This window comes from Aethalodelphis obliquidens, unplaced genomic scaffold (genome assembly GCF_003676395.1).
Source record: "Aethalodelphis obliquidens isolate GAN/ISIS:26980383/991018 unplaced genomic scaffold, ASM367639v1 scaffold5, whole genome shotgun sequence".
NCBI lineage: Eukaryota > Metazoa > Chordata > Mammalia > Artiodactyla > Delphinidae > Aethalodelphis > Aethalodelphis obliquidens.
In genome coordinates, this window is record NW_020837949.1 from 32,017,554 (window position 1) to 32,043,553 (window position 26,000).

At 35.9% G+C, this 26,000-nt stretch overlaps 1 protein-coding gene across 2 annotated transcripts in view; it reads left to right on the forward strand.

The window, feature by feature from the left end:
• Nucleotides 1-26,000, forward strand: part of ASZ1 (ankyrin repeat, SAM and basic leucine zipper domain containing 1) — an 82,514-nt gene that overhangs the window by 3,038 nt on the left and 53,476 nt on the right. For both annotated transcript variants that reach the window (XM_027102105.1, XM_027102104.1), the window contains exons 3-4: nt 1,579-1,701; nt 3,732-3,843. Coding sequence is in view for 1 of the 2 variants with exons in the window: in XM_027102104.1 (XP_026957905.1) it covers nt 1,579-1,701; nt 3,732-3,843 (235 nt within the window). In the remaining variant the exon portion in view is untranslated. The remainder of the gene's footprint in view (nt 1-1,578; nt 1,702-3,731; nt 3,844-26,000) is intronic.

A 26,000-nucleotide genomic window follows, 5' to 3' on the forward strand; every position in this document is an offset into this window, starting at 1 on the left:
TATATATATATATATATATATATATATATATTATAAGACAGTTTTCTGTTGTTTTCTCCTAGGAATTATCATGCACCTTATATCAATTAAAGTTAGACAATTGGGAATTTGACAAATATAGTCTTTCAGTAACTTAGTGTTCCTACAGAAAAAAAGTGAGTTCTCCCTAACAAGTTTCCATTCCTTCAGTGATATGACCTTCATCTTTGCAGATGGAACACTTTAGAGCCAGAGACTACAACCTGTAAATTGTAAGGTATATATAAGGAAGCCTATATTCAGTGGTTTTGACATAGAAGTTTTCCTTCTTTGGAACAGAAAAACGTTCTTTTTTTTTTTTTCTTAAGATTAGCAGATATTTCTTAGGTTGAAGAGAGAGTTTGCCGCTTACATCTTGATCTCTTTATAGCAAAGGCTTTACATAAATGTAATGGGTTATGTTCACTGCCTTTTTATAATCTTGTCCTTGTATCGTATCTTCTATGCTCCTCCCCAGTCTTAGATCCAAATCTAGATTAGTTCAACCATTTTTTTTTCTTTTTTATGTGACTAAACTAATCAGTGCTATTGGGGAAAATCAGATGACTTCGGGGATTTGTACCATTAATGATTTGTTTGAGGATTTTAAGGTCAGCTGGCTCTCATCATTTCTTAACAGTTACTATCCATCCCTTCCTGTCTCATTCTGGATGGTGGCTATTTAAAACTTTATCCTGCTCCTCAGGCCTGATATCTCTTCTGTGCCTCTCCTTATTCTAGCTCACTGTTTCGTTCATTTGTCCAAAGCAGAACTTGATAGTTATTTTCTATTTGTTCTTTTCCAACACTCCTCTTCCTCAAAGTAATTTTAAATTCCAATAACCCTGCCTTTGAAATGTCCTTTTGTATTTCTTCTTCTTTTTCTCTGCTGCCCTTGCTCTGACTTTTGCATGGACTTCCAGCCTCATAACCAGTTCTCCCTGCCTCCTATCCCACTCTCAGCAGTGGTACCTACATTTTCTTTATAATACGAGTATAATGATGTAAATCCCTGGATCACAAAGTATAGTCTACATTTCTTAACCCTAACCTACCTTTTTAACCTTATGTTTGGCCAGTAACCCATGGTTAAATTTTGCGTTGGGAAGGAGGGTAAAGGAGTTTTAATAAGGAATATATTTGTTTACACAATATTGTTTACACAATATTTGTTAATATGTTTGCCACCATAGAGATGTATGATAATATTCTAACTAAAAAGACATTTTTTATCTGTGAAACTTTTCCCAACTGCCCTAGAGAGAAAAAGGAAGCATGTAAAAACCTGTTCTAATATAAATATATATTATATGAAAAAACATTTGACAGATTCAGTCTCTTGGAAAATAGTGAAACTGAAGTGAACTATAGTGAAACTGAAGTTAGCTTTTTTATCAAAGTTCATATATAATTTTCTGAAGCCATTATTACCAAGAAATTCCCTTCCATTATAAAGTACACAGTGTATGTCACTATGTGAAGTACTTTAAATATATTAAGGTGACAGTGATTTTTTTTTTTGGTGGGGGAGGTTTTAAAACCTTGTCTTTATATTGACAGGCCTCAGTGTAGAGTTCAGCTTTCGCTATGGGTGGACTCCCCTTATGTATGCTGCCAGTGTTTCCAATGTAGCGCTGCTTCAGGTTCTGTTGGACAGAGGTGCTAATGCAAGCTTTGATAAGGGTAAGATGTTTTAAATATTTAAATATGTGAAAATGTACTTTGTATATTTCTCTGTTTAGAAGCCTAATTATATTCTGTTTGGGGGTGGTGATATATACTTTCCATGCTCTGTTTTCATATATTCACTTTAAACCTTTGCTCTTGAAAACAATTGTAATAAGGTTAAGATATTTGACGTAACTTAACTGATTATTTTTACTGTGATTTTCTTGATTCCCAAGCAGCTAATAAGCAAAGTGAAAAACATTAGTTTTTTTAAAAAAATCTTCCTATTAGTTATATTATATAAACAACATAAAAAACAAATTAGAAACCATAGATATTTTGAAAAACCTTCTATCCAAAGAGGTAGATTCCATTTATATTATCGTTATAAATGGTTGTGTTCTTACTATATACCTTTAACTTCTATGCTAGAGAGTTTTGGTTATTTTTAAGGTAAAATGCATTGAAAGAAAACACTGAAAAGCTGATAATTTAGTGGAAAATTGCTTGAAAATCAGTCTTTGGAATTTACAGCTCAACTCTGAATTATATCACATAAAGTTGTTTCAAAGATAATTTATTAAATCCATTTGTTTCTGTCCTTGTCAGTAGTGCTTTGATTGCTTTTGAAGAATAAGAGTATATGTGCAAATGCTATTTAATTATTATATTGAATTACTGATTATTTTCTACAGGTTCCCAATAGACAATTCATTTCGTAATTCAGGTATAGGTTTCATTTTAGAATTAATTTTCATATTAATTTTGTACTACATTAGATATTTGTAAAATCATTTCTGTTTTTTTCTCATTTATATATTTTATATAAATTCTTGTCTTATTGACAATTTTATGTTTAATCTGCTGCTGTGGTAGGTTTTTCTTATTATGTCATTTAAAAATATCACCCAGCGGAAAAAAAGAAAAATATCACCCAGGGACTTCCCTGGTGGTCCAGTGGTTAAGACTGCTCTCCCAATGCAGGGGGCACAGGTTCGATCCCTGGTTGGGGAACTAAGATCCCACATGCCACATGGCGTGGCCTAAAAAGAAAAAAAAAACAATCTCCCAATGAAAGCTATACTTAGAAATGAGATTTTTGAAAGTGTATAAAATGTTGTGCTCAAAAAACTGATTAATAGTTTTCTTTTTCTGCTTCTTGTAATAAGAGGAATACCTTTCAGTTATAAAACACTTTATATTTTGCCCAGCATGTTCACATAAATTATTTTATGTATCCCACAGACCCCCTCAGGTGGAGGGCAGGCTTTAGCTTCTTATATGTAAGTTAGGTCTACTAAGATATCACTGGAATCACAGTTTATCAGTGACAGAACTGGGACCAGAATCTATATTTCTATATTTGGTCAATATTGAACCACAAATGTAAACCATGGCTGGCATGACCTATTTTTAATTCCCCAATTCTTACTTGAGAATTGTTTTTTGTTTTGTTTGGGTTTTTAATTTACCCTGATCTCCACTGATGCCATAGAAGCCAAGGGAAGAAGAGTTTTAGGAAATGGGATGGGCTAAGAGAGATCAAGTAGAAAAGGACTGAAAAGAAACCAATACATGTAGCAGTTAGGACATCTTCAGTAGGATGGTTTGGGCGTAAGCCAGATTTCAGTGAGTGGTCAAATGAGTGAGAACTAAAGAAGTGAAATCAGAGAATATCAATCATTGTTTTTTAACCATGTGTTCAAGGCATACTTTAATCAACCAAAAACTATTCAACTCCAGGCAGTAAATCTGCACAGAGCTCATGCTCTGAACCACTTTCCTATTCTCTTGAAGAAATGAGAATAGGGAAAGGAAATTAGTAAATGAATTGTAGATATACTTTGGAAATTGATAGTTCATCCCTGAGCTCATTTTTTGGTGAAGGAATACAAAGTTATCCGCTAAGAACAAGAGATTTGGAAATAGGTTATAGAATTTTAAGAATGCAATAAATATTTAGAATCTTTTGAATGATAAAAGAAGTTAATTAGACACACTTTCTGATGTGTGTGGGGTTTTCCTCACCTTTCCTTTCACTATAGATAAGCAAACTATTTTGATAACTGCATGTTCTGCTCATGGCTCAGAGGAACAGATCTTGAAGTGTGTAGAGCTACTACTTTCAAGAAATGCTGATCCAAATGTTGCTTGTAGGTAAGAACCTTACCATTTGTTCAAAAATGATGAAGATACTTTTCTTTGATTATCAGCCTTTTGTTTGATTATGTTAAACACTTGACAGCATGATTTTTTAAACATCATGAGCAGTGTGTGTTTACTTGGCCACATAGCTGATGAATGAAAAAAGTCATAAGGTCATGGTTCCAATTGTACAAGAATATCAAAGGAAGGGCATGTCATTAAAGTAGTCTTTCAATTTTTAATATTTAGAGGAATGTCCTAAGAAGTTGAATGAGAGGGAAAGCACGACAATAAACTGTATCATTTTCCTTTGAATTACACACTCAAAAGAATATGATAATTGAGCTATAATAGTAAAGCCTCTTAGTATTCTCTCTATAAAGCACAGACCCACTAAACAATTTACACAGATACTATGAATTACAAAATAATATATCAAAATGTTTCCATTTTCCCAAGACTTTTCCAGTTAACTATATTATATATGTAATAGTGCCTAGATGCATAGAAGATAAGCAGTGAACGTATCTTGCATCTGTTAAAATGTCAATAATAAAAAAAAAATGAATCATATTATTTCAAATTTCTATCACTGACTTCCTTCTTGTCTGGCTCCAACTTCCTATTAAAGCTCTTTCTGTTTTATTTAATCTTCAAAATGAAGCAAGAGGGAAGTAGCCCATCCAATAGAAAATGTCTAGTGTGAATAGAATTATAATGCCTGATATATAGAAGTAACTACGCTTTACTCTGGAAGTTATTTTCTAATTTAGCTTAGTTTCTGTGACCTATATAGCAGCTTTGGAAGGTACTGTACAGCTGTAGATAATTCCCAGATCTTTTCTGAGGCAGAGATTTTGATTTAGTAGAGTGGTTCAAGCAAGGTCTATTTGGTCCTCCAGTGGATTTTTGGCAAAGCCTGGAGACTTTTTTTGTTTTTTGGCTGCATTGGGTCTTCGTTGCTGCACGCAGCCTTTCTGTAGTTGTGGCAAATTGGGGCTACTCTTCGTGGGGGGGCACAGGCTTCTCATTGTGGTGGCTTCTCTTGTTGCAGAGCATGGGCTCTACACACACGGGCTTCAGTAGTTGCAGCACGCAGGCTCAGCAGTTCCAGCACGCGGGCTCTAGAGCGCAGGCTCAGTAGCTGTGGCACGGGGGCTTAGCTGCTCCGTGGCATCTTCCCAGCCCAGGGCTCGAACCGTGACCCCTGCATTGGCAGGTGGATTCTTAACCATGGTTCCACCAGGGAAGTCCCTGGAGACATTTTTGATTGTCACATCTGGGAGACACTGCTGGCATCTTATGGATAGAGGCCAGGGATGCTACTAAACATCCTACAATGTGTAGGACAGCCCCTCAAAACAAAGAATTGCCCATCCCAAAATGTCAAAAGTGCCAAGCTTGAAAAATCCAGTGTGAGAAAAGTCAAAGCTTATGGAGTGGATAATCAGTATTTAACAAATTAAGATTTAAAAGGAACTGGGAAAGAAACTACCTGCGAATTCTTAGCAAATCAATTCACAGGAACTTTTATTCTCTCATTTACAATATAATCCCTAGTTAGGTATACCTTTTGAATCTGATTATACCTTGAAATTAGGAACTCCAGGATACCTTACTGAAGTAAACTTCAACAGGTGCTGTAATTATTTTTTATTGTTGAATTTTATTTATTTATTTTTTCATACTGCAGGTTCTTATTAGTCATCAGTTTTATACACATCAGTGTATACATGTCAATCCCAATGGCCCAATTCAGCACACCACCATGCCCACCCCACCGCGGCTTTCCCCGCTTCGTGTCCATACGTTTGTTCTGTATGTCTGTGTCTCAACTTCTGCCCTGCAAACCGGTTCATCTGTACCATTTTTCTAGGTTCCACATACATGCATTAATGTACGATATTTGTCTTTCTCTTTCTTACTTACTTCACTCTGTATGACAGTCTCTAGATCCATCCACGTCTCAACAAATGACTCAGTTTCGTTCCTTTTTATGGCTGAGTAATATTCCATTGTATATATATACCACATCTTCTTTATCCATTCGTGTGTCGATGGGCATTTAGGTTGCTTCCATGACCTAGCTATTGTAAATAGTGCTGCAATGAACATTGGGGTGCATGTATCTTTTTGAATTATGGTTTTCTCTGGGTATATGCCCCGGAGTGGGATTGCTGGGTCATATGGTAATTCTGATTTTAGATTTTTAAGGAACCTCCATACTGTTCTCCATAGTGGCTGTATCAATTTACATTCCCAGCAGTGCTGCAAGAGGGTTCCCTTTTCTCCACACCCTCTCCAGCATTTGTTGTTTGCAGATTTTCTGATGATGCCCATTCTAACTGGTGCAAGGTGATACCCCATTGTAGTTTTGATTTGCATTTCTTTAATAATTAGTGATGGTGAGCAGCTTTTCATGTGCTTCTTGGCCATCTGTATGTCTTCTTTGGAGAAATGTCTATATAGGTCTTCTGACCATTTTTGGATTGGGTTGTTTGTTTCTTTAATGTTGAGTTGCATGAGCTGTTTATATATTTTGGAGATTAATCCTTTGTCCGTTGATTCATTTGCAACTGTTTTCTCCCATTCTGAGGGTTGTCTTTTCATCTTGTTTATGGTTTGCTTTGCTTTGCAAAAGCTTTGAAGTTTCATTAGGTCCCATTTGTTTATTTTTGTTTTTATTTCCATTACTCTAGGAGGTGGATCAAAAAAGATCTTGCTGTGATTTATGCCAAAGAGTGTTCTTCCTATGTTTTCCTCTAAGAGTTTTATAGTGTTCCGTCTTACATTTAGGTCTCGATTCCATTTTGAGTTTATTTTTGTTTATGGTGTTAGAGAGTGTTCTAAATTCATTCTTTTACATGTAGCTGTCTAGTTTTCCCAGCACCATTTATTGAAGAGACTCTATTTTCTCCATTGTATATCCTAGCTTCCTTTGTCATAGATTAGTTGACCATAGGTGCGTGTGTTTATCTCTGGGCTTTCTATCTTGTTCCATTGATCTATGCTTCTGTTTTTGTGCCAGTACCATATTGTCTTGATTACTGTAGCTTTGTAGTATAGTCTGAAGTGAGGGAGTCTGATTCCTCCAGCTCCGTTTTTTTCCCTCAAGACTGCTTTGGCTATTTGGGGTCTTTTGTGTCTCCATAAAAATTTTAAGATTTTTTGTTCTAGTTCCATAAAAAATGCCATTTGATTTTTGATAGGGATTGCATTGAATCTGTAGATTGCTTTGGGTAGTAGAGTCATTTTCACAATATTGTTTCTTCCAATCCAAGAACATGGTATATCTCTCCGTCTGTTTGTATCATCTTTAATTTCTTTCATCAGTGTCTTATAGTTTTCTGCATACAGGCTTTTTGTCTCCCTAGGTAGGTTTATTCCTAGGTATTTTATTCTTTTTGTTGCAGTGGTAAATGAGAGTGTTTCCTTAATTTCTCTTTCAGATTTTTCATCATTAGTGTATAGGAATGCAAGAGATTTCTGTGCATTAATTTTGTATCCTGCAACATTTCCAAATTGATTGATTAGCTCTAGTACTTTTCTGATGGCATCGTTAGGATTCTCTATGTATAGTATCATGTCTTCTGCAAACAGTGACAGTTTTACCTCTTCTTTTCCTATTTGTATTCCTTTTATTTCTTTTCTTCTCTGATTGCCGTGGCTAGGACTTCCAAAACTATGTTGAATAATAGTGGCAAGAGTGGATATCCTTATCTTGTTCCTGATCTTAGAGGAAATGCTTTCAGTTTTTCACCATTGAGAATGATGTTTGCTGTGGGTTTGTCGTATATGGCCTTTATTATTTTGAGGTAGGTTCCCTCTATGCCCACTTTCTGGAGAGTTTTTATCATAAATGGGTGTTGAATTTTGTCAAAAGCTTTTTCTGCATCTACTGAGATGATCATATGGTTTTTATTCTTCAGTTTGTTAATATGGTGCATCACATTGATTAATTTGCATATATTGAAGAATCCTTGCATCCCTGGGATAAAACCCACTGGATCATGGTGTATGATCCTTTTAATGTATTGTTGGATTCTGTTTGCTAGTATTTTGTTGAGGATTTTTGCGTCTATATTCATCAGTGATATTGATCTGTAATTTCCTTTTTTTGTAGTATCTTTGTCTGCTTTTGGTGTCAGGGTGATGGTGGCCTCATAGAATGAGTTTGGGAGTGTTCCTTCCTCTGCAATTTTTTGAAAGAGTCTGAGAAGGATGGGTGTTAGCTCTTCTCTAAATGTTTGATAGAATTCACCTGTGAAGCCATCTGGTCCTGGACTTTTGTTTGTTGGAAGATTTTTAATCACAGTTTCAATTTAATTACTTGTGAATGGTCTGTTCGTATTTTCTATATCTCCCTGGTTCAGTCTTGGAAGGTTATACCTTTCTAAGAATTTGTCCATTTCTTCCAGCTTGTTCATTTTATTGGCGTAGAGTTGCTTGTAGTAGTCTCTTAGGATGCTTTGTATTTCTGCAGTGTCTGTTGTAACTTCTCCTTTTTCATTTCTAATTTTATTGATTTGAGTCCTCTCCCTCTTTTTCTTGATGATTCTGGGTAATTGTTTGCCAATTTTGTTTATCTTCTCAAAGAACCAGCGTTTAGTTTTATTGATCTTTGCTGTTGTTTTCTTTGGTTCTATTTCATTTATTTCTGCTCTGATCTTTATGATTTCTTTCCTTCTGCTAACTTTGGGTTTTGTTTGTTGTTCTTTTTCTAGTTCCTTTAGGTGTAAGTTTAGATAGTTTATTTGAGATTTTTCTTGTTTCTTGAGGTAGGCTTGTATAGCTATAAACTTCCCTCTTAGAACTGCTTTTGCTGCATCCCATAGGTTTTGGAAGATTGTGTTTTCATTGTCATTTGTCTCTAGGTATTTTTTAATTTCCTCTTTGATTTCTTTAGTCATCTCTTGGTTATTTAGTAACGTATTGTTTAGCCTCCATGTGTTTGTGTTTTTTACGGTTTTTTCCCTGTAATTCATTTCTGATCTCATAGCATTGTGGTCAGAAACGATGCTTGATATGATTTCAATTTTCTTAAATTTACTGAGGCTTGATTTGAGACCCAGGATGTGATCTATCCTGGAGAATGTTCCATGTGCACTTGAGAAGAAAGTGTAATCTACTGTTTTGGATGGAATGTCCTATAAATATCAATTACATCTATCTGGTCTATTGTGTCATTTAAAGCTTCTGTTTCCTTATTTATTTTCATTTTGGATGATCTGTCCATTGGTGTAAGTGAGGTATTAAAGTCCCCTATTATTATTGTGTTATTGTTGACTTCCTCTTTTATAGCTGTTAGTAGTTGCGTTATGTATTGAGGTGCTCCTATGTTGGGTGCATAAATATTTACAATTCTTATATCTTCTTCTTGGCATGATCCCTTGATCATTATGTGGTGTCTTTCCTTGTCTCTTGTAACATTCTTTATTTTAAAGTCTATTTTATCTGATATGAGTATTGCTACTCCAGCTTTCTTTTGATTTCCATTTGTGTGGAATATCATTTTCCATCCTCTCACTTTCAGTCTGTATGTGTCCCTAGGTCTGAAGTGGGTCTCTTGTAGACAGCATATATATGGGTCTTGTTTTTGTATCCATTCAGCCAGCCTGTGTCCTTTGGTTGGAGCATTTAATCCATTCATGTTTCAGGTAATTATCAATATGTATGTTCCTATGACCATTTTCTTAATTGTTTTGGGTTTGTTTTTGTAGGTCCTTTTCTTCTATTGTGTTTTCCACTTAGAGAAGTTCCTTTAGCCTTTGTTGTAGAGCTGGTTTGGTGGTGCTGAATTCTCTTAGCTTTTGCTTGTCTGTAAAGCTTTTGATTTCTCCATCGAATCTGAATGAGATCCTTGCTGGGTAGAGTAATCGTGGTTGTAGGTTCTTCCCTTTCATCACTTTAAGTATATCATGCGTCTCCCTTCTGGCTTGTAGAGTTTCTGCTGAGAAGTCAGCTGTTAACCTTATGGGAGTTCCCTTCTATGTTATTTGTCATTTTTCCCTTGCTGCTTTCAATAATTTTTCTTTGTCTTTAATTTTTGCCAATTTGATTACTATGTGTCTCGGCGTGTTCCTCCTTGGGTTTATCCTGTATGGGACTCTCTGCATTTCCTGGACTTGGGTGGCTATTTCCTTTCCCATCTTAGGGAATTTTTTTGACTATAATCTCTTCAGATATTTTCTCTGGTTCTTTCTCTCTCTCTCTTCTCCTTCTGGGACCCCTATAATGCGAATATTCTTGTGTTTAATGTTGTCCCAGAGGTCTCTTAGGCTGTCTTCATTTCTTTTCATTCTTTATTCTGTTCCGCAGCAGTGAATTTCACCATTCTGTCTTCCAGGTAACTTATCCGTTCTTCTGCCTCAGTTATTCTGCTATTGATTTCTTCTAGTGTAGTTTTCATTTCAGTTATTGTATTGTTCATCTCTGTTTGTTCTTTAATTCTTCTAGGTCTTTGTTAAACATTTCTTGCATCTTCTCGATCTTTGCCTCCATTCTTTCTCCGAAGTCCTGGATCATCTTCACTATCATTATTCTGAATTCTTTTTCTGGAAGGTTGCCTATCTCCACTTCATTTAGTTGTTTTTCTGGGGTTTTATCTTGTTCCTTCATCTGGTACATAGCCCTCTACCTTTTCATCTTGTCTGTCTTTCTGTGAATGTGGTTTTTGTTCCACAGGCTGCAGGATTGTAGTTCTTGCTTCTACTGTCTGCCCTCTGAGGTGCTGTAATTTTGATTTGTACTTTTAGCAATGGCTTATGATAAGACTTGCCTCTCTGGATTCTTGGAATATTGTTTTTTGTTGGTGCTGTTCAATTTTTGTTCCTACTTCTACAAGATACTATAGATATTGAAGTCTTTAACCCTCCCAGTCACTTACTATCTTGTAAACACATTAAAGGAGAAGCCAAGCAAATCAGTGTCAGACTATTCTATTTCCTTAAGAACTAGAAGGTGTCTTCTAGATACATAGGGAATATTTGGAAAAAACATATTTCATTTGAATTAAAATAACACAAGGTTAGAATCTCAAGCTAAAAGTATAAGGCAACCACACAATTTCAAAACTCAAACTCTAGAGAATTTGCTGAATTTGAAAGAGTATAAGATTTAGATTTGTATGTGGTCAACTAAAATAAATAGAGAATTCTACAGCATGGCTGAAGAAAAGAGTAATCTGCATCTAATTAACAAATGTGAAAAATACCTGAAAAAACAAACTATTCAACTGCTTTTATTTTAATGCTCAAATAAAGCAATAAAATGATTAAATTGTGTTTTCTTGCAGAAAAAGGATCTTGATAGAGCTAGAAAGAGAATAAGTCATGGCAAATAGTGCTGTTAGGCTGCAGATTTTATACGGATAGCATTAGTGGACCTACGGGGATAGCATGCTGGCAGTGTAAAGAAAAAAATCTCAGGACACAGGAGAGTACAGTGAGATTTGGGGGAATTTTAGAGGTAATTCATTAGCAGTGGCAAAAATTGAAACCTATTAGAAGGTTGGGAGTTTTAGTCTCATGTACAAAATGCCAGAAAATATAAGGGTTATGTGAGGGAACTCCTGTTCAGTTAAAACATGTTTAGATGAATTTACTTTCAAGCTGTTGACATAGCCTGTTTTGTTGAACAGTTCTTCTGCTAACAGAAATTACCTCTCAAGAAAAAGAGGGGGAAGAGTCAGTCATAAAACATAAATGGATAGTTTTTGTGAAAGCTTGACGGTCATATACTTGCCAGCTGCAAAGGAAGTTGACCTGTAACTACTTTTTTTTTTTAACTAAAATGAGATCAGTAGTCTTGTTCCATGAAGTTAAAGTAATAGAAAAGTCTTTAGAGATCAGCCTCTAATCTAGAACACAGAAGTCTCATTTTCGATATATAAAGTAGCATGGAAGCCCTTCTGTATTCTATGGATATAACATAAAAGACAGGCTTAGTTTGCATAGAATATGGAAAAAAGAAAAAGAGGGTTTTTACCAGTATTAGAAGCAGGAAAATAATTCTAGATCTTATAATGGAAGTGAATCACTTAAATGTACCACTTGGTTCTGTTTCCACTAAAATTGAATAGAAGAATAAAAATTAAGAAGAAACTGTTGAACTCCCTATACTTAATTAATTAGAGGTCTTGCTGAATGGTACTGAGGAAATTGCATAGTAAAGATTTTTATTGTATGTAATTTACATACAGTGAAATATTCAGATTTTCAGTATACAGTTGGATCAGTTTTGACAAACACACATTTGTGTAACTCACACCCCAACATGGAACATTTCTGTCATCCCTGAAAGTTCCTTCATGCCCCTCCCCAGTGCTCTGGAACTTACTTCTTTTTTATTTTTTTGCTGTGTTGGGTCTTAGTTGCGGCAGGTGGGCTCTTCGTTGAGGCATGCAGGCTCTTTGTTGCAGAGCGAGCTTCTCTCTACTTGTGGCGTGTGGGTTTTCTCTCTCTACTTGTGGCGCTCAGGCTCCAGGGTGCATGGGCTCTGTAGTTTGCTGCATGTGGGCTCTCTTGCTGAGGTGCCTGAGCTCAGCAGTTGTGGCATGCGGGCTTAGTTGCCCGACCAGTGATTAAACCCGTGTCCCCTGCATTGGAAGGTGGTTTCTTTACCACTGGACCACCAGGGAAGTCCCTGGAACTTACATCTATCACTATAAATTATTTTTTGCTATTCTAAAATGTTACATAAATATAATTATACAGAATATTTTCACTCAGGATAACGTTTTAAAGATTTATCCATGTTGTGTGTATCAAAAATTTGTTCCTGGGCTTCCCCTGTGGTGCAGTGGTTGAGAGTCCGCCTGCCGATGCAGGGGAGACGGGTTTGTGCCCCAGTCCAGGAAGATCCCACATGCCGCAGAGCGGCTGGGCCTGCTGAGCCTGTGCATCGGAGCCTGTGCTCCGCAACAGGAAGGGCCACAGCAGTGAGAGACCCGCATACCACAAAAAAAAAAAAAAAAAAAAAAAAAATTGTTCGTTGTTGAACCCTCTTGCACTGTTGGTGGGAATGTAAATTGATACAGCCACTATGGAGAACAGTATGGAGGTTCCTTAAAAAACTAAAAATAGAACTACCATATGACCCAGCAATCCCACTACTGGGCATATACCATGCGAAAACCATAATTCAAAAAGAAACATGTACCACAATGTTCACTGCAGCACTATTTACAATAGCCAGGACATGGAAGCAACCTAAGTGTCCATTGACAGATGAATGGATAAAGAAGATGTGGCACATATATACAATGGAATATTAGCCATAAAAAGAAACGAAATTGAGTTATTTGTAGTGAGGTGGATGGACCTAGAGTCTGTCATACAGAATGAAGTAAGTCAGGAAGAGAAAAACAAATACCGTATGCTAACATATATATGGAATCTAAAAAATAAAAAGCTTCTGATGAACCTAGGGGTAGGACAGGAATAAAGACACAGATGTCGAGAATGGACTTGAGGACACTGGGAGGGGGAAGGGTAAGCTAGGATGAAGTGAGAGAGTAGCATTAACATATATACACTACCAAATGTAAAATCGATAAGCTAGTGGGAAGCAGCTGGGAGATCAGGGAGATCAGGGAGATCAGCTGGGTGCTTTGTGACCACCTAGAGGGGTGGAATAAGGAGGGTGGGAGGGAGATGTAAGAGGGAGGGGATATGGGGATATGTGTATACATATAGCTGATTCACTTTGTTATTGTAACATTGTAACTTTCCTTTTTATTGCTGAGCTTCCATTGTATGGAAATTCTGTACTAATTTAAAGAGATGTGATGAAGTCTTTATGGCCTGACAAAAATAGCTGACTCAATCAGGCAGAAAATTGATTGGCTTGGAAATTGAAAGAAAAGACAGAATAGTATATTTAAAAGACTGTGAAATTATTAAAATACTTCAGTAGGCAGAATTGAAAGCATACTATGGCTTGCTCTGTGCTAAGGCAGCATGAGTGCAGACAACATAGTGCATGATTCTGTATCCCTAGCAGCTCCTGGTATTAGGTCCAAGCACCTGTAGCCAGCCCTTAGCTTGTCTTTCCACAGTGTTTTTTGATCTCACTCCTGTCTTCAATTCTCCCCAGATTCCTGTGTCTTTTCCTCTAACGTTTAAACTATTAAGTCCTACCTATCGCCCCCCTTTTTTTTTAATTTTTAAAATTGTGGTAAAATATTTATAACATGAAAGTTGCCATTTTAACCATTTTTAAGTGTACAGTTTAGTGTATTTTTTGACTAAACGTTTGCCCCAGGTATTTGAAGCTTTGCAGTCTTTTTGAGCGATGCCCGCTTTTCTAGATTGAGTTGTGAGTTAAACTAAATAGACGAGCATCTTGTCAGTTCCTCAGGTAGCTGTGACTGTCTGCTTCTTTGTTTTACCTGCTGAATGCTTATTGGTGTTTGTTGTTTGATTTGGTTCAGCAAGCCATTTGTGTATGTGTGCTGAACGTCAATATTTGCCATCAATATTTGCTGAACGTCACTAATTGCTCTTATATCATTTTCAGGGTTTCTTTTACTTTCTTAGCCATTCTAGTTCATTGTTATGGTGAACGTTTAATAATATTCATATTTATTAGATAAAGGTTATTTAAAAGAGCAACTCTCGTCTGCTTTGAAGTTTTATGTTGTTCCCAAATTTTGTATGCAAAGTAGACTTTCAAATCTGCTAGTACATTTGATTCCTAGGTGTCCATGTATTTTGGCAAATTTTTCTTAGTTTCTTCCAACATTTCTCTGTTTCATCTTGAAAATGGCTAATGAACAAAACACCAATTTAATGTGGTAGGTATTATTAAGGTATCTCCATCTGCCACTTCAAGCATTATTATGACAAGCTTCTAAATGTGGGGTTGGTGCCTCAGTTCTGGAGAAGTCTCATCCATTATCTCTTTAAATATTACCTCTGCCCTGTTCTTTTCTCTGTTTCTGGGTCTCTGATTGTATATCTGTTAGACCTCACTGTATCCTCAGTGTCTGTCTTCTTTATTCTCCATCTTTTTGTTTCACTGTGCCACATTCTGGGTAATAGCTTCTAATCTGCCTTGTAGGTCATTGAATCTCATTTCATGTGCTTCTAATTTATTGTTAAACTCATCAATTGAGTTCATAATTTCAGTTATTTTTTTATTTCTAGAAATTGTTTGATTCTTTTTAAAACTGGCAGTGTTATAAAGAAGTTATAAACTATCATTGTTATAAAGAAGTTTATAGCTTCTTGTTCCCTGAAAATATTTTCAGGCTCTAAATAAAACTTCTTTAATATGGTAAACATATAGTCTAGATGTAACAGTTATAGTATTTGGGATCTTTGTGGGTTTGTCTCTGTTAGCAGTAGTTTCTTATGCTTCTCACTCATGACTAGGTGCTAGTCATTAGATTTTAAAACTTACTTGTTGGAATAATATGAGGCCTCGGATGATCCATCAGAGAGGATTTTGTATATTTCTTAAAGGTGCCTAGGGCACTATCAGTCCAGGACTCATGTAATCTAAGTTCAGCGGTTGAAGTTCCCTGGACCATTTTGGTGATGTAAATTAAACCTAAACAGCTGGTTTATTTGTTTCATCCTTACCCTAAAGGTACTTAGAGTCCCAGATTAATGTGTCTTGAGTATGGTTTAGTAAACTCTCTACTTTGTATAGGCCCAGTGCTTTGAATTTTGTTCATCTTGAAGTTTGAAGCCACCAAAGCCACAGCTCAATTTCTCACTGGGTTCTTATGCACTGCCAGATGTCCTCAAGGCAAAAGCAACTGTTTATTTACCTCTTTTGCCACTTCAGTTAGTAGTTCTTTGATATCTTATTCAGTCTGTAAGAAATTAAAAAAAAATTTTATCTAGCTATTTTAAAAGCCTTCACAATTTTGATCCAAATTTAGCTTGCCATTACTAGAAGTAGAAATCAGCATCTTCTAAATTTTTTAATTGTTTTATTTATATGTCTTCTTTTAACTCTTTGTATTCCTTGCAGACTTTTAAAAATCTTGTTGAAAACAGCGTTGATTTATTATTTAATGATCAGTTAAGTGTGAGTACATATAGATCTACCTTGTTATTTTATTAGTTTTTCTTAATTTTAAAAATTCTTTTAATTTCCTTCCTGTAGGACTAATGGAAAAAAACCTGACAACTTAAAAACCATTTTTAAATGAACACAAATCACGTTTTATGTTTCTCTTGGATCTTACCACTGACAATACCTAGTGTACTGTGTCTAGCAAATACAACAATTTAATACTGATTTATTTATTTTAGCTTTAGAATTTGTTTCTGGGGTTAGGTTTTTAATTTTGTTTTTTAATGAAACACTTATTCAATGTTTCCTGTGTACCAGGCACTGTGTTAATTGCTCTTAAATATGTTGTCTAATATAATCCTTACTGCTCAGTGGTAGATGGTATGTTATTTTTACAGAAGAGAAAGTTGGCAATCAAGTGTTTAAGCCTTTAAATGTAGCAAAGGTTTGGTAAGGGAATTTACAAGTTTGATGTGAATAGGATCCACCATTGGGAATGTATTTATATTCCCTGTCTTGTCTAGGTTGAGGATTTTTCAAGACAACCAGTTTAAACAGCATGTCTTTTCTAATTGTTGCAAAACACGTCTTAAATTTGCCTTGTATCTTTGGGTTTTTTCCTCTCGTTCCCTAAATTATTGTTGGTACTTGAACGTTCTTACTTGAAAAGTCCACAGATTGCAAAGAGAAGTAGGTGAACAGAAAAATATTATCACCTTAATTCAGCATAATTGTATTTAGCTCTGAAAACAAGGTGGCCTGTGACTAAACTGATTGGAACTTGGCAGCTGTGCCATAGTATGGATTTTATCATTCTTTATTTTTTTATATTGATAGTGCAGTAACAGATGATATTGTAAATTATTAAAGTCTAAAAGGTCTATATTAGACTATTGGATACATGATAAAATTTGAAACCCTCTTCAATCTAGCCTTAAATTTGCAGTTGATATTTTTATTGTTTGAGTAATAATAAGCCTTTAAAAAATATATATAATTAACATTTCTGTTTTTAGGACTTGTGTGTTTTTCCCCCAGTTTGCTAAAACATTTTCTTATATTAAAAAATACATATTTTCTTTACATTTAGTAGGTAATTTTTCTGGCAGGGGAGTTTGTTATATTCACATCACTTAGTCATAAGGGTTTTGTAAATAAGGGTTTTGTAAATAAGGGTTTTGTAGATAAGGGTTTTGTAATAAGGGTTTTGTAGATAAGGGTTTTGTAAAATGATGTGGCATTTTATTTTCAATAGATGTTTTATTACCATTGATAAGACAGCACACATTAACTAATGTCCAAGGTTTTGACGTAATCATTGTGTGATTGTTAACTTGTTCAGTGTTATTGCCTATACAGAAAATACTCTGGGAAAAATGTTGCTTTCTTTATCACAATATAAATTTAGTTGTAAATGTCACTGGAACAGTTTGGTAGATTGAGGTGTAATTTTCAATTAAAATATTAACTTGTGTTCTAGTTGTAAGTAATGATATGACATATCTTTGCTCTGAAAACATAGGCTGAAGTCACAAGATTATTTTCAGAAAAAAAATTTTAAAATAACTTATTTAGAAAATATTACTAGAAATTGTTATTTTGTGATTTTCTTTTTTTTTTTTTATAAATTGCCTGTCCATATCCTATACTCATCTTTTCATTTACCTGTCTTTTCTTTATCTGCATATAGGAGCTGATCTTATCTTTGTCATCAGTTTCCCATGTATGCAAAAGGTGACAAATATCTTAGTGTTACCTTGCATATACAGGGCATAGGATTAATATTGCTATTCATATACATGGAAATCTGCTTGGTCCTTTGAAAGCACAAAATGGAGAGGATAGAGGTGAGAAAAGCTAGCTAATGAAAGCACTTGACGCTCATCTCTCAAAACACATACACAGAAGCCAAGACTGAAAAAAAACAAGAACAAAACCCTTTCAAATTCTGACTTGACTTTGTCTTACTTGTGTCTGGCACCAATGGTATATTGTGTGCTGGCTACTAAAGCTTCCACCTGGAAGAGACCCATGCCATTTCTTCTATTTAAGTATGGTCACATGGTCATATCTAACTTCAAGGGAGTAAGGAAGTGTTCACAGAAGGAGAATCAGCAATATTGGGTGGACAGCCCTCATGATTTACCACGTCACCCTAAATGTATTTTCTTCATGGCCATAATAATTGTATTTTGTTTTTACTGTATGCTTAAAGCAATAGTTAATTTTGAATTTTGGACATAAATTTATACTGAGAAAAACTGATACTTATCTCAGACTTTGCCATTCACTTTTTTTTTTTTTTTTTGCCATTCACTTTTATGTATAATTTGTTCTTACTTTGTAATATCTCTTAGAGTTATTGCAGTTTTGATATTTATCATCCCACCTTAGGGGCAACTTTAATAGCCTCCTAACTGATATTTCTAACTGCACTATTTCTGTACTTTAGTCAGTCCTATATGCTGTTACCTGTAGAACACACTTCCTTTGTCTATTAGGTGAAATCCAAAACTCTCCATAGTTTGATCCCACCTATTTCTGCTACTCCCTTATATCTAACTTTTATTTTATTTATACAATTTCAGCGATGTTCCTCAGGTACATAATCATTCCTGCCTCTATGTTTTAGCTTTTGTTATTCTTCAATTTGGAATGTCCTCTCCTCCCCTTATTGTGCATTCACATTATGCCTTCGAGGGCCAGATTAATAGTCTGTTAAGCTTCCCTATGTTATTACAACCCACAAGAGTGCTTTTTGTTCATAAGCTATGACTTTGGGTGGGTGATTATCTTGTTTAGCACATTTTTATACACGTCGTGTGTTGTTCTCTTTGTTCTCTCATTGTTTAATGTATGAAAGTCTTGATTTTACTGTAAGCCACTTGATTACCATGGCACCATATGTATTTTTCAGCTCCTTCACAATTCTTTCATGTGGTATTTGTCAAGTTTTTTTGTTTGTTTTTGTTAGTATTAGTTTTTTTTTTGAATTTTTGAATTTTATTTTATTTTTTTATACAGCAGGTTCTTATTAGTCATCAATTTTATACACACCAGTGTATACATGTCAATCCCAATCACCCAATTCATCATGTCAAGTTTTTTATTGAATTTAATATATTTGATATAGAATGATCATTTATCTGTTTATAAAACTTAACTGAAACATATCATTTGTGAAGTAATTAATATATTAATCCACTTATACCACAGAAAGTATGAAGCATGACTTAGAGCCTGAAAATCTGGGTCCAAATACTATCTCGATGACTTATCAAAGCTAATATGACTATTAAGTCTTTTTAAAATCTTTGAGGCTCAGTTTCTTCTCTCATTGAGAGATATGATATCTGGCTAACTAGCAGGATGACTATGAGAATTAAAACAAGATAATGAATATGAAAGTACTTAACATGCTGCCATTTGATAGTTCTGGTGCTTACCAAATGTTACATTTACTTAAATTGGGAATGTTTCCTGTGCTGTGTTATGAGCGCCATAAATTCTAAAGTGTTTCTGATTGCTTTATAAACTAAATAAGTATAGGTACTATTTTTCTTTAAACATTTATTATCATTTTAATAAAATACACATAAATGCATGAGTTTATTCTTATCTGTTATGACTGAACATTAAACTGATTATGTATTTCAATAGGAAAAAAATCTGGATTATTATTGTGGTGGGTCAGGAATAAATGAGAGTTGGGGATGTGGAAAGGATGGATATAAACTACCTTTCTTGTAGCTTAGCAAGAAAGAGAGAAGAGATATAGGATGCTGTCTAAATGGGAATGTCGAGTACATTACTGACTTTAACAGTTAGTCTTTTAACTCTGTTCTGTTAAAAGAATGAATTTTTTAAAGTTAATCTGGAGTTTGCCTAACACTTCTCAAAAAGATTACCCAGGTAGTGAATATAATTATTTCAATTGCTTTGTGATTAGGAATTATAATCCATCCTCTTCAGAAGTCTCTCTTTGAACTTTGGAATTGATTATGTTTAGATCACCAGAAACATTTTCACAAAAAAATTAATTTGAAATAAAACCCAACCATATTTCATGTTTTATGATACATATTTTTTTCACATATTAGCATCTCTGAAATTAGTATTCTTCCTAAAATTGATGATATCTTAGATCCAATGAAATATAGTAATTTGTTACTTACGTATTTTAGTAGTTTTATCTTAGTTTGTACTTTCTGTATCCAGGAATGTCCAGTGATATTAGAGGTCCTGGGAAAAGTGAATAGTGTAAAAATAACATTAAAAATTTTCTCTCATGATTTCATAGCTTTCAAAAATTAAAATTTTTTTCTTTCTTAAATATACACTATTTCAGCATTTTCCCACCAGAATAAGTTACTTTCTATATATTAATGGTCTGTGCTAAAGAATTTTAGGAGAAGGATGATTCCTGATGCAAGTGAAGCATCAGATATAAAGAATTAATATATTTTTTCATTATACTACCTTGTATACAAATATAGATGATGTTTTCATTAATAGGAAGCATAGTGCTACAATTATATTTCCTTTTGGACAATTTTCCCACATTCCAGTGTTATAGCAATAACTTCATGAATATAGAGAAGTGAATCCATTCTTGCTGGGAAAGCTTAATATCTCCTCTTAATATGTCTCTGTGGAATTGTGCAATTATAAGGACCTTTATTTAGTCAAAAATTTACTGGATCTTAGAACCCTTTTCCTCAAGATCCCAGCGGGCTGAAGACTTGGAGAGGGAGAGCTTGAGGTGGATCAAGTGCGATGTTAGAGGGAAGCAATTAGCTCCTGTGTTGTTGCCTCTTAGGAGTCCAACCCCTCTGGGAAAACCTGCCCCAGGCCGCCTCCAGAGATCTTTAAGATGGCAGAGGAGTAAGATGTGGGGATCACCTTGCTTCCCACAGATACATCAGAAATACATCTACATGTGGAACAACTCCTACAGAATACCTGCTGAATGCTGGCAGAAGACCTCAGAATTCCCAAAAGTGTGGCTGACAGGGTCTCGGTGCCCTGGCCGGGTGTCAGGCCTGTGCCTCTGAGGTGGGAGAGTTGAGTTCAGGAGATTGGTCCACCAGAGACCTCCTGGCTACACGTAATATCAAATGGCGAAAGCTCTCCCAGAGATCTCCATCTCAAAGCTAAGACCCAGCTCCACTCAATGACCAGCAAGCTACAGTGCTGGAAACCCTGTGCGAAACAACTAGCAAGACAGGAACACAACCCCACCCATTAGCAGAGAGGCTGCCTAAAATCATAATAAGGTCACAGACACCCCAAAACACACCACTGGACATGGTCCTGCCCACCACAAAGACAAGATCCAGCCTCATCCACCAGAACACAGGCACTAGTCCCCTCTACCAGGAAGCCTACACAACCCACTGAACCAACCTTAGCCACTGGGGGCAGACACCAAAAACAATGGGAACTAAGAACCTGCAGCCTGCAAACAGGAGACCCCAAACACAGTAAGTTAAGCAAAATGAGAAGACAGAGGAACACACATCAGATGAAGGAGCAAGGTAAAAACCCACCAGACCAAACAAATCTAGGAAATAGCAAGTCTACCTGAAAAAGAATTCAGAGTAATGATAGTAAACATGATCCAAAATCTTGGAAATAGAATGGAGAAAATACAAGAAACGTTTAACAAGGACCTAGAAGAACTAAAGAGCAAACAAACAATGATGAACAACACAATAAATGAAATTAAAAATTCTCTAGAAAGAATCAATAGCAGAATAACTGAGGCAAAAGAACAGATAAGTGACCTGGAAGATAAAATAGTAGAAATAACTACCACAGACCAAAATGAAGAAAAAAGAATGAAAGGAATTAAGGACAATCTCAGAGACCTCTGGGACAACATTAAATGCACCAACATTCGAATTATAGGGGTCCCAGAAGCAGAAGAGAAAAAGAAAGGGACTGAGAAAATATTTGAAGGGATTATAGTTGAAAACTTCCCTAATATGGGAAAGGAAATAGTCATTCAGGTCCAGGAAGTGCAGAGAGTCCCATACAGGATAAATCCAAGGAGAAACACACCAAGACACATTTTTATTTTTAAAAAAATTTTATGTATTTTTGGCTGCATTCAGTCTTCATTGATGCTCGCGGGCTTTCCCTAGTTGTGGTGAGTGGGGGCTACTCCTCGTTGCAGTGCGTGGGTTTCTCACTGCGGTGGTTTCTCTTGTTCCAGAGCACAGGCTCTAGGTGCGCGGGCTTCAGTAGTTGTGGCAGGCAGGCTGAGTAGTTGTGGCTTGTGGTCTCTAGAGCACAGGCTCAGTAGTTGTGGCACATGGGCTTAGTTGCTCCGTGGCATATGGGATCTTCCTGGACCAGGGATGGAACTCATGTCCTCTGCATTGGCAGGCAGATTCTTATCCACTGCGCCACCAGGCAAGTCCCACTACTATTTTTAATTTTAGCCATTTTATTAGGTGTGTGGTGATATCTTACTGTGGTGTTAATTTTCATTTCTCTTTAATTTTTGTTAACATGGTTAATGATGTTGAACAACTTTTCATGTGCTTATTTGCCATATATCCTCTTTGGTGAAGTATCTTTTCCTGTCTTTGGTGAAGTATCTTGCCCAGTCTCTGTTTGGATTGTTTGTTTGTTGACTAATAAATTATGAGAGTTCTTTGTATATTCTAGATACAAGGCGTGTCTTTTCATACTTTTCAGAGTCTTTGGAGGAGCAGAAGTTTTTAATTTTGATAAGGTCTCTCTCCTCTGTATTTAACTTATATGTTTAACCTGGCCTGCTCTATCGCACTTTTTCCCTTGGTGCAAAAACTGTATCACAGTGCATCGAACTCTAGAACTACATCTACCTTGAAGCATGTTTCTTTTCCTCTTGTTATATCAGCTAATGATGCCACAGTCTAGCACAAAACAGACACCTGAGCGCCTCTAATCCTCTACTTTCTCCTTTAACCACCCACCCAAATCCTGTCTATTCTTACTAAACATTTCTCAAGTTCACTCTATATCATATTTTTATTCTTAGTGCTCTTGTCTTGATTCAGATCCTTATTATTTCTTGTCAGGATCATTGCACTGAGCTCCTCATTATACTCCTGGCTTCCAGTTTTGCCTATCATAAAGCAAGAGAATTCTTGCTTCCATATTGCTATAGAATGATCTATCCAAAATGCAGCCCAATCATGTTATTCCCCTGCTCAAAAAAATCCTTAAACATCCTTAAATACCTTACCATCATCTCCAGAGTAAGTTTAAATTTTTTAACATGAGGTACACACCTTATCTCTCACTGCTCCCTCACACCCAGACATTAGCTCCAACCAATCTAATTTATTGCAGTTTCTTTCTCTTTTTTTAACATCTTTATTGGACTATAATTGCTTTACAATAATGTGTTAGTTTCTGCTTTATAACAAAGTGAATCAGCTATACATACACATATATCCCCATATCTCCTCCCTCTTGCGTCTCCATCCCACCCTCCCTATCACACCCTCTAGGTGGTCACAAAGCACTGAGCTGATCTCCCTGTGCTATCTGTTTTACATTTGGTAGGATATATAAGTCCATGCCACTCTCTCACTTCGTCCCAGCTTACCCATCCCCCTCCCCATGTCCTCAAGTACATTTTCTATGTCTGCGTCTTTATTCCTGTCCTGCCCCAGGTTCTTCCAAACCTTTTTCTTTTTTCTTTCTTTCTTTCTTTTTTTTTTTTTTGCGGTACACGAGCCTCTCACTGTTGTGGCCTATCCCGTTGCGGAGCACAGGCTCCGGATGCACAGGCTCAGCGGCCATGGCTCACGGGCCCAGCGGCTCCGTGGCATGTGGGATCTTCCCGGACCGGGGCACGAACCCGTGTCCCCTGCATCGGCAGGTGGACTCTCAACCACTGCGCCACCAGGGAAGCACATTTTTTTTTCTTTTCTTGATTCCATATATATGCATTACATTTATCCATTCATCTCTTGATAGACACTAAGGTTGTTTCCAATCCTGGCTATTTTAAATAGAGCTTCAATGAACATTGTGGTGCATGACTCTTTTTGAATTATGGTTTCCTCAGGTTATATGCCCAGTGGTGGGACTGCTGGGTCGTGTGGTACTGCTATTTTTAAGGACACATATTAATCAAACTATCAAAATTTAAATACAAAGAAAAAATATTAAAAGCAACAAGGGAAAAACAACAAATAACATACAAGGGAATCCCCAGAAGGTTAACAGCTGATCTTTCAGCAGAAACTCTGCAGGCCAGAAGGGAGTGGCAGCACACATTTAAAGTGATGAAAGGGAAAAACCTACAACCAAGATTATCCTACCCAGCAAGGATCTCATTCATTTTCGACGGAAAAATTAAAACCTTTACAGACAAGCAAAAGCTAAGAGAATTCAGCACCACCAAGCCAGCTTTACAACAAATGCTAAAGGAACTTCTCTAGGCAGGAAACACAAGAGAAGGAAAAGACCTACAATAACAAACCCAAAACAATTAAGAAAATGGTAATAGGAACATATATATCAATAATTACCTTAAATGTAAATGGATTAAATGCTCCCACCAAAAGACACGGACTGGCTGAATGGACATAAAAACACGAGCCGTATATATGCTGTCTACAAGAGACCCACTTCAGACCTAGGGACACATGCAGACTGAAAGTGAGGGGATGAAAAAAGATATTCTATGCAAATGGAAATCAAAAGAAAGCTGGAGAAGCAATTCTGATATCAGAAAAAATAGACTTTAAAATAAAGACTATTACAAGAGACAGAAAAGGACACTACATAATGATCAAGGGATCAATCCAAAAAGAAGATATAACAATTGTAAATATTTATGCACCCAACATAGGAGCACCTCAATACATAAGGCAAATGCTAACAGCCATAAAAGGGGAAATCAACAGTAACAAAATCATAGTAGGGGACTTAACACCCAACTTTTACCAGTGGACAGATCAGCCAAAATGAAAATAAGGAAACATAAGCTTTAAATGATACATTAAACAAGATGGACTTAATTGATATTTATAGGACATTCCATCCGAAAACAACAGAATACACTTTCTTCTCAAGTGCTCATGGAACATTCTCCAAGATAGATCATACCTACATCACAAATCAAGCCTTGGTAATTTTAAGAAAACTGAAATCGTATCAAGTATTTTTTCCGACCACAACCATATGAGACTAGATATTAATTACAGGAAAAATTCTGTAAAAAATACAAACACGTGGAGGCTAAACAATACACTACTTAATAATGAAGATCACTGAAGAAATCAAACAGGAAATCAAAAATACTTAGAAACAAATGACGATGACCCCAAACCAATGGGATACAGCAAAAGCAGTTCTAAGAGGGAAGTTTATAGCAATACAATCCTACCTCAAGAAACAAGAAACATCTCAAATAAACAGCCTAACCTTACACCTAAAGCAATCAGAGAAAGAAGAACAAAGAAAACCCCAAAGTTAGCAGAAGGAAAGAAATCATAAAGATCAGATCAGAAATAAGGAAAAAGAAATGAAGGAAACAATACTAAATATCAATAAAACTAAAAGCTGGTTCTTTGAGAAGATAAACAAAATTGATAAACCTTTAACCAGACTCACCAAGAGAAAAAGGGAGAATATTCAAATCCATATAATTAAAAATGAAAAACTGACACTGCAGAAATACAAAGATCATGAGAGATTACTATAAGCAACTCTATGCCAATAAAATGGACAACCTGGAAGAAATGGACAAATTCTTAGAAAAGCACAAACTTCTGAGACTGAACCAGGAAGAGAGAGAAAATATGAACAGACCTATCACAAGTAATGAAATTGAAACTGGGATTAAAAATCTTCCAACGAACAAAGGCCCAGGACCAGATGGCTTCACAGGCAAATTCTATCAAAGATTTAGAGAAGAGCTAACACCTATCCTTCTCAAACTCTTCCAAAATATAGCAGAGGGAGGAACACTCCCAAACTCTTTCTATGAGGCCACCATCACCCTATATCAAAACCAGACAAAGATGTCACAGAAATGAAAACTACAGGCAAATATCACTGATGAACATAGATGCAAAAACCCTCAACAAAATACTAGCAAACAGAATCCAACAGCACATTAAAAGGATCATACA